At 39.2% G+C, this 9,731-nt stretch overlaps 1 protein-coding gene and 1 long non-coding RNA gene across 2 annotated transcripts in view; both read right to left on the minus strand.

Moving 5' to 3' along the window:
- Nucleotides 1-1,127, minus strand: part of LOC106948909 (uncharacterized) — a 29,555-nt gene extending 28,428 nt beyond the window's left edge. Inside the window, exon 1 of the long non-coding RNA XR_001425281.1 lies at nucleotides 911-1,127. This is a non-coding gene — a long non-coding RNA (uncharacterized LOC106948909). The remainder of the gene's footprint in view (nucleotides 1-910) is intronic.
- Nucleotides 1,128-2,827: 1,700 nt separating this feature from the next.
- On the minus strand, nucleotides 2,828-5,428 carry foxa2 (forkhead box A2). Its single transcript, XM_015034805.1, has 2 exons — nucleotides 5,116-5,428; nucleotides 2,828-4,453 (listed from the first exon to the last, which is right to left on the minus strand). The coding sequence occupies exons 1-2, from the start codon at nucleotides 5,185-5,187 to the stop codon at nucleotides 3,251-3,253; spliced, it is 1,275 nt and encodes a 424-aa protein (XP_014890291.1). The 5' UTR covers nucleotides 5,188-5,428; the 3' UTR covers nucleotides 2,828-3,250.
- Nucleotides 5,429-9,731: the final 4,303 nt, after the last annotated feature.

The raw sequence follows: 9,731 nt of genomic DNA on the forward strand, positions 1-9,731 counted from the left end.
TTTTAAATTTTGGGTGGGGTTTGTAAAAGGACCCCTCTTTCAATTTAAGCTTTTTTAGTTTTTTTTTTTTTTTTTTTTAACACTCGTTTTAATTGTATTATTATTATTATTATTATTATTATTATTATTATAATTATTATTATTATTATTATTATTATTATTATTATTATTATTATTATTATTATTTATTGCGCATTATTTAATGCTGCTTTCTTTGACGAGATTGAGTGGGTTATTTTGCGGAATGTATAATTCCAACATATATTATTGTCATGCAAATGTTTATGGTTATTTGTGATTATTAAAAAGATGACATTAACAAAATGCACTAGTTGCATCGAATAACAGCGACACAGTGTCAAGATAGACGTTATATCCAAACCTATGCGAGCATGGGAACGTGATATAAATCAGCCGCACACTGCAAAAAATAGCCAACTGCGTGCCTTCAAGTCCACATTAAGTCTCATTCGTCGCCGAACATGTGCAGACATCCGCAAGTCAATCGTACTGTCTGGTTTGAAACAACATGCAAAACAATATTTGCTGATGCAATGCGCCTGAAAAAAGAAGAAAAAAAAATATCTGCGAATTTATATTTAGATTTAATAGGAAAAGATTAAATGTTATTTTTGCAAGATCGGGTTTTTACAGCGCAGAGGCGTCTCTCCACCCGGCTCGCAGATCAGAGATACAGGAACTCGCTTCCACCACACAACCTGCAGATCTCTTCCACTTTGCGCCACATAAATCCAATAGTTCTCCTTTTCCCCCCATAAGCTCGGGATATAGTATAACCTCTGCCGCCCAGATTGCATGCACACTAATTGCCACCAATTTGTTTTACAGTTCAAGTAAAAGAATCCAAGTGAAAACGCAATATTTTTATGGAAAATAAAAGCTTTCGTACCTGTGCAAAATAGCCGGTGCTTGTTGGCAAGCCCCACTGAAGCCCATTGTAGAAGCTTGCCTTCTGCCTTCTGCAAAGGGCTCCAGACATCACAGCATTTATTTGAGCTCAAACTCTGTCACTGTTGACTTTAGCTACAAAGCAAAGATTTCACTGCCACGCTAGTTAAAAAAAAATGATTATTTTACAGAGATATCGATCAGCACGCTATAAAAAAAAATCAGCTTAGCATTATATGTCTAAAATGAATAGAACGAAATTTAATGTCTGTGTAAATTTACAGAGCCGCGGGCGTCCTATTCAAAGTTTACACTTGTGCAATTTGGTTTGTGCGTGTGTGTGCGTGTGTGTGCGTGCGTGTGTGTGTGTGTGTGTGTGTGTGTGTGTGCGTGTGTGTGTGTGTGTGTGTGTGTGTGTGTGTGTGTGTGTGTGTGTGTACTCTTCCTATATTCGGGCATAGCCTCCACTCCATTGTTTACTGGCTTTGTTTATTCGCAGATCACGCTGTTTAAAGTGCGATCTGCAAAGAGGGTCTGGAGAATAAACGCACACTTTTGGCCCCTACGTGTTCAGAAGTTCGAAGGGGTGACGTTTGGGCTATAAAGGGGGCAGAAACTGTCCCCGGCCTTGGATTTGAGTTTGTGACGGTGGGACGAGCTGAGGGCGGGGGTGGTGGTGGTGTTGGATTCATGTAGACGACAGTCAGCCTTCCTTATCTAACAAGAAGGGAGGGTCCCGCTACTTTAAAAATAGGGAGTAGACAATGGAGCCCCCAGATTGTGGGAAGAGAAGTTAGAGAGCATCACATTCAGGCAGTTCAGTTCCCCAAATCAGGCCTCCTCTGCAGCAGCTATTCTACTGCACTGCGGGAGGTTGTTCTGTCTGACAATGACACTTAATCTTATTCACTGATCTAAACTTTGCAATGTGTGTGGGGGGCTTTGGGGAGAATGGAAGACATGTCAGAGTGGGAGACTGACAGGCCTGTATGGTGTTTGACTGGCACACTGTATGTGGGGGAATTTGAACGCTTGATTAAATATCCTTATAGCGAATCAGTTTTACCCTGAATTCGCAAGCGTGTCAGTGATGGGCTTGCTTTCTGTTACTTTCTGCGAGGTACCCACGATTCGTAGAGGTTTTTTTTTTATGAAAAAAAAAGCAAATTATTTTAGGTAAAGAACTAATTTCTCTATGAATTTTAATGGCATTCCTTCCAGACGAAAATGCAGAGTTGTTGATAGGTTAATATCTCCGTTTCTGTTTGGGATTAATGAGCATATATTTGTTTTGTTTGCATTTCCTGGGAGACAAATTGTGAGCATTGTCTCGGTTTTATCCTGCAAAGCTATTAATCCCTCAGCTGAAATTATGGGCCTTATTAGGAAAGCATCGTGGCGACAAAAATATTCCACAATTTAGAATAACTTTGAATAAACAAAAGTAAGAGAGCCACACACGTATAGGCATAAGTAATGTCATCTTCGGTTATTTATTTATTTGTGTTTTTTTTTTTTTGTTTTTTTCATTTTTTAGACTTTTCCATTAAGTTTTAAAATAAGCTTAGCAATAAAAAAGAAAATATGTTACAAGTTTTCTTTATTGAGCGATAAAAGATGTTTTTTTAAAAGCGTTTGAAAAAAATATTTTTAGCTTTTAAGATAATTTTAAAGCAAAACAACGTTTAAAATGTTTTTTAGCCATTATTGTTTAACATTTCCAATACTGTCTATGTTATGTATGAAAATATTTTTTTTTTCAGTTTTTTTTAAAAAAAACATAGACTTTTGTTTGTTTATATTGGAAAGAATGTTTCATAAAATAGCTATGAAAACCCAAAAATTATTCTAATTTTGGCTGTGATAAATGTCCTAATGCCAATAATAATAATAATAATAATAATAATAATACATCATATTCAGAAAACAAAACCAATAACACTTTAATATAGATTCTGTTCTTGTCACTACAAGAATACACATATACAAGCCATAAATAGGAATTACACAAATGATTGAACAAATCCTGTGATGCATTTAAGTTCATTTAGAAATCCCGATGAGCGGGTGTCAACTATCTTACAGCAACTTGTTGTTTTATCTTTGGGGTCCAGTCCTGAAGCCGAACAGATCTCGTCACATTTTCACCTTTTTTTTTTTTTTTGTCATCGTCCACATCCTCTCCTTCAAAATAAGCAATTAGGTTACTAACAAACTTGACAACTAAAACGGTGGCAAACGTCAAAAATATCTGAAATACATATTGTACACAAAGTCTATATTTTTTCCGTTTTTGTTTTTTACAAATGTACAAATCTAAGGTGAGGAGAGTCCACAGCGTTTACGAGGAGTTCATGATCGGCCTGGAATAGACACCCTGGTAGTAAGATGTGTCGGGTATAGACGCAGAATCCAGGCCGGCTTTCCCCGCCATGGGGCCCATAGAAAGCGCCCCGGCCATCGGGGAGCCGTATCCGGAGTAGTGCATCACCTGCTCATAAGTTTTCAAGTCCATTTTGTGATGATGATGCTGCTGCTCCGAGGACATGAGGTTATTGATAGAGAACGGGTGGTTGAACGAGTAGTGGTGCTCCGGCTTTAGATGGGCTTCGTGCGCCAGGACGGAGTGATGTTGCGACATGAGGTGCTGCCCCTGAGACACCGGTGAGGCGGCGGCGGCGGCAGCGGCAGCGGCGACGTGCTCCGGGCTGAGGGCCTGGCTCGCCTTCATGTCCGACAGGGACCTTTTGTGGTCGCTGGAGGAAGAGTTGGAGTGCGGCGACTCGTTGCCGTTGCAGCTCTCCGAGCTGCTGTTGGAGGAGCCGGCGTCGCCCGCCTTTCGCCCGCCGTCCTTCAGCGACATCTTCTTTTCGCACTTGAAGCGCTTCTGCCTCCTCAGGTAGCAGCCGTTCTCGAACATGTTCCCGGAGTCCGGGTGGAGAGTCCAAAAGGAGCCCTTCCCGGGTTTATCGGGCGACCTGGGCACTTTGAGGAAACAGTCGTTAAACGACAGAGAGTGACGGATCGAGTTCTGCCAGCGCTGCTGGTTCTGTCGATAAAAGGGGAACAGGTCCATTATCCACTGGTAGATCTCAGCCAGCGTCAGCATCTTACTGGGAGACTGCTGGATGGCCATGGTGATGAGGGAGATGTAGGAATAAGGGGGTTTGGCGTGTGTGTAGCTCCTGCGGTAGGTCTTGGGGTCTCTGGATCTGTTGATGTTGGACTGTCCGTAAATGGGGCTCATGGCGTTCATGTTGGTGTAAGAGGTGAGAGCGTTCATGGAGGCGGGCTGCGCGGTCATTGGGCTCATGCTGGGGCTCAGCGCCGCGCTCATGGCCGTCATGCCCGCGCCCATGCCGTTCATCGCTCCGGTGCCCGGCGACATGCCCGTCATGGAGGGGCTCATCCCGGTGTTGACGTAGGACATGTTCATGGAGTTGGCCGTCATGTTGGCCGTGGTGCTCATGCCGGACATGCTCATGTAGGTATTCATGGAGTTCATTCCCAGGCCGGTGTTCATGTTGCCAACCGAGGTGTAACACTGTCAAGTGTGGAGGGGGAGAGAGGCAGCCATGAGTTTGGCACAGTCAGGAAAGAACATGATCAATAATTCCTACACACAAAAGTGTTGTTATTATTAATTAAATCTGATGTAAATCTGATATTATTTAATTAAAAATAATAATAATAATCAAGTATTAACAAAAAAATGTTTTACCTAGAGTAAAACCTTTAAAAAGAATTCAAATGTTTATCAGCATAATATGACAAATAAAAGAAATTATAGTAAAGCTATAAAATGTTCAAAGGCTTTACAAAGCTTCAAACAGCTCTTCTCGTGCATCTGCAACACATGCAGCATGTGAACCAATTGCCATTAACCTAAACCAAACACCACAGGTGTTTATTGAAAGTAAACGTGGCCAAAAATAAATAAATAAATAAAGGAATAAATAAAAAATAACAATAATCAGTTTTAATATCCGCATGAAAAGTTTCCTCCCCCACCCCCACCCCCCATTACATGTCAAGCAAGTTTGTTAGGATAGGATAGCGCGCTGTGCGGAGATGGGGGAGGATTTGGAGGCGCCTCAAGTCAATATTTGATCACAAAGTTAATATTATCTCAGGGCTAATATTGAGTTGTATAAAATGGGATCGGCTTTAGACCGGGGAAAAAATATATATATTTAAGGTACCCACCTCGGGCTCTCCGTAGTAGGTGCTCCAGTCGGTATGTTCGTGTCCTTCCATTTTAACTGCTCCAAGCATCATGGAGGACTTCGACAAAGCGTCTCCCAGCAGAGGAAAAAGCCAAAAGTCTCTCTGGTAGCAAGTGACAGGGGACCAGTTAGTGTGTTCGGGTCGCGGTCCGTTCCTCCGTGAAGGACTTGGTGTATGTGCGTCCTGCGGAGCCAGCCGTGATGCGCCCGTCAGAGGCTGGAGTCCAAATGACGCTCCGCGCTGCCTGTTAGCGCTGTGATATAAGCTCTGTGCGCCAGGCAAGCCTCCAATCCCTACTTCTACGCCTTGGGCCCTATTTGAATAATCTGCTCGCACCTAGGCGTGAGACTCCTCAAGCTTCCCCCTCCACCTCTTTCCACCCCACCCCCCTCCAGCCCCAATTGTACACCTGCGCTCACTGAAAAGAACAGTTTCATATGAAAAGCTTCATTATAAACTAATCTTATTGTAGGGGTAAAAAAAAAAAAAAAAAAACGGGAGGTGGGATGTATAAAAAGGAATGTTTGATGCTTTTCATTATACGCACATCCTCCAGCGGATTTATTCCACTTCATCTGTGCTCAGATCATAATCCATTTATATTATGGTGCGTTTAAGGAATTTAAGGCGGCAACCTGCATGATAACTGTTGATTATTTTATACCAGCAACACAAAAAATAAATAAATGGAAAAAAAACACGAGGACGCTTTATACATAAGAGGGGGGATCTTTAAACAGGAAACCTAAAAATGAAATAATTTTGATAAAATTTAAAAAGGTTAAAAAAATTGTAATAATATAAATCTTTGCGCAGCTGTTTCCTCAAAGGTACTTCGTTCGAAACTAAATGTGTCGCTTTGAAGTTATATTGCTACTTTACTTATAGTTTGCATGAATGGCAATAAAATATTTCACTTATTTTTAAAAGTTCTTTAGAGAAACGGCTTTGTCTAAACTGTTTTATGTTTGATTTAAAGTCTAATGAATGTGTCAAATTAAAAATAAATAAACAAATATATATTTCTATTTATGTATTCCAGAAATTTCTGTATTTCTCCCCGAATCACTGAATTATTGCACTTATTATTATTTTAAAAATCGTTTTTAATTAATAAGACACAGCTTTATAGCGCCCTCTGTCGGATGACACACTTCATCTGTCTTCACTATTTCCTCTCCAAAAAATCATACAGCTTATCAATCTACTTTGTGCGAATTTGATTTCAGTTTTTGACATTAGATCAATGCACAAAAATAATTTATATTTTTATGTTTGACCTCAGACATTATTAAGCGGCGTTCTATTTCCTTAAAGGAAAGCAATTGGATCTATCACAACCGAGCAATTTCAGGCCGTGGGCTGCAGTTGAATAGTCTATTTTCTGTTTGTATTGGTCTTAGTGTGGGGGGTTTTAAATAATGGGCGTTTGCTTAATGTGTTAATCTTCTATCAGAAAGACTCCGGAGGCCCGCAGTGCTAAAGGGCCCCTTAATTCTCGCAGCCCGTACAGTATTTGTATGAAACAAACATCCAGGTGAGGCTGCGGAGCGGTGTCAGCCACGTGTCGGTGGTTGTACATCTATTTGACTGCATATTTACGCAAGAGCATAACTATCAGCATAGAGCCCCCATTAGTAAAAGCGAGTAAACCTGTAGTGTTGACGAGAGACCAACACAGTCTGCTTAACTTGGAAATGAGATCATGAGAAAAAAGCTCGCTGTGTTTGAGGATTTGGGATTGCACCGGCGGGGAGCAGGAGATGGAGAAATCTGCCGCTCCTTGTTTTGTCTTTGGCTGTTGTCAAACGTCAAGGTCCACTTGAAGTGTAAAGATTTTAATATGATTTTTACACGATGATAATGAACATGTCCCATGTTTTTTGTTGTTGTTGTTGTTTGTTTTGCTTTGGGTTTTTTTTTTTTTTTGTTTCTTCTTCTGAGTCAATGCAATGGTTAGGCTTAACATTATGCAGAATATATGGTACATATTTTTGAATTTAAAAAAAAAAATTCCTTGTTCGTGCCAATTTTTCGCTTGCGTAAATTCACCAAAATAGGTCGCAATCGTGTGTGAATGCACGAACGCACACAGCTGTTTGCATTTGTTACACAATCGAGGAATCTATTAAAGAGTGAGAGAGAGAGATAGAGAAAAAAAAAATTACAAAAATAACATTATCTACCCATGGGTTAAAAAAAATTACATTACCTGTTTATTTTACGGGTATTCATGTATGGAAACGTATTTGATGGGAACGTTTTATATTTTGCTTGCACAAAACTTGTATAGTAAAACTTTTCCATGACCTTTAACGACATAATGTCCCCGAATGAGACACGTTGCTAATAACAGGTTAATCATCAACCTGCCAAAGTCCTCTCACATGGGGTGAAGGACACATTTTAGATTTAGCCAAAAAACAAAAAAATCCTCACACAGGACCTTCCAGTTGCTCCATCTCCCTGTTTGGCGTTTCGTCTTTCCCTCTCTCTGTGATTGATGTTTGCCTTTATATTAGTCATTCCCCGAACTGTAACTGAACTGCTGAACTTTTCACATGAGACGCAAAAACGTTGACCTGAATATGTTTAGGACTAGAAGAACTTCAGCCTGTTTGACTTGACTGTGTTTAGGCTGCTTTTCATTTCACTGAATCACAGCTCACTGTTTGTTTATTCAATGCAAGCGTGTCACCAGAAGCAAAAATATTATTGTTCTTTTACAAATTCGGTTAAAGAAAAGTAGACAGCAATAGTAAAAGATAGAGCCTGTGCCACCATGACCTACAGTTCAAAGAGGTGATGATGGTGCGGAGCTTTAGATTAACCAGTGGCATTTTAGGTTTGCATCTAAAAAGACAGTCCATAATATTTTAATCGTTCATTTAGGTTAAGTGAGTTGCAACATTTTATTTAAATGTATAAAGAAATAGATATATGATTTTTATGTTCTCTATTGCTCCTTTTTGGAATGTCTGACCTTGTACTAAGCTCATATTTAAATGATTCTAAGACTACATCTTTAGGTAAGAATCAATAGGACAGTAACAGTATATTAAAATGAGAAGGAATACATTTTATGAAAGGTACAAATACGTGCTCAAAGCTCAAAGCAAATTTGATCATTTTTTGCTACAGAGTTACTTGAGCCTCAAAATCAAACTCCACAAGCTTCACAAAACTTCTGAAATACAGTTTTGTCATTTGATTTTAATACCTCACCCCAAACTTAACTTGCATATGCATTACTTTTCCTGAAAGCAACTGGGTTAAATTAATGATTTGAATCGTATGATTTATAAATTCTCTTTTATATTTGTAGTTCCTAAAAAAAAAATAAATAAAAAAATAAAAAATAAAAAATACTGCATTAGGTTTTCAGACCAAAAAATAGTAGCTGAAAGTAACTAATGTTTCAGGTTAATGCTATAAAAAGAGTAGGTTAAAATATAATAACACACAAATTGAATTACTAAAGAACTAATATATGAATTAAAGAAACAGAATTGTATTCTTGGTGACTGTCTCTCAGTCACTGTTTTTCTTTTCACCAGACAGGCCCACATCTTCCACGATGTTCATTCAAAAGTGATGGGAGTTTCTTGATTACCGATTGTTGTTGGCTAGTCTGTCGTTCAGTGTTTCTTAGCCAAATTCACTGTACAACTCAACTAAAACTCAGGAGCTACTTTCCATCTGACCTTAACTCAAATTCAGCAACTAGCCAGATTGAGACATACCTACTAAAAGTACTTTTTGGAATTTGGAATGTAAAATCATATCCAAAAATATGAAACATCAATAATATAGGGGAAAAAAATGCATAAATGTTTATGTAGAAATACACATAGCTAGTTGGCCTGCCTGTTAACATTAAGACTAAAATGTGACTGTTGTGCCAAGGTAGTAATCATGCTAACTTCTTGATGAAAGGGCAATGCTATCTTAAGTAAACAAACATGTCCCTGGAGTGAACTCAAAAACATTAACATTATTATACAGAATAATTTCACCATATCACCTTCTTTCTTATTTAATGAGGAGGTTGAGTGAAGCGAAAAGTTTAGCGAAAAGATCCGGTTGCTAGTTCAAAATTGGCAGCTCTTTGAAGTTCAGAGACTCCTTCTTGTCTCTTCTCTGACTCAAAAACTAGGCCAACATTTTACACTCGTTGTTTGGTTTGAACTTTGCAAATCAAACATTGTGCTAACAGCACAGATCCTACAGGTCAAAGAAATAACAGTTCTGTATGTGTATGAGAATACAACAGTGCATTAGTTGAAGGTGGCCTTTTGTTGGGGTAAAAACCACCTAATGTGTTTTTTTTTTTTCTCATTATTATGGTAAGCCCTGCAGACTTGCTTGAAGGTGTCAGCACTCAGACCTGATTGTTGTGTCAGATTTGCCACTTTCCTGACCAGTTAGCTTCTATAATGACCCATGTTACATTTCACGCATTCAGGTGTCATTACTTCTATAATTACAACGAGGAAAGCTAGTAGGAGTAGAAAGTTTAATGAGTCGGTTAAAGAAGCGAAAAGAGCAACACCTACGCCAACAAAAGCCCTTAATGGAAAATTGCTGAAGCTTCC

The sequence above is a fragment of the Poecilia latipinna genome, unplaced genomic scaffold, assembly GCF_001443285.1.
Source record: "Poecilia latipinna isolate Pla-1442-1.1 unplaced genomic scaffold, P_latipinna-1.0 Scaffold312, whole genome shotgun sequence".
Taxonomy (NCBI): domain Eukaryota; kingdom Metazoa; phylum Chordata; class Actinopteri; order Cyprinodontiformes; family Poeciliidae; genus Poecilia; species Poecilia latipinna.

Coding starts and splice junctions, on each gene's coding strand:
- foxa2 (XM_015034805.1), bottom strand. CDS start 5,187: ATGATGCTTGGAGCAGTTAAAATGGAAGGACACGAACATACCGACTGG. Junction 4,454..5,115: donor CCTACTACGGAGAGCCCGAG/GTGGGTACCTTA, acceptor CACACTTGACAG/TGTTACACCTCGGTTGGCAA.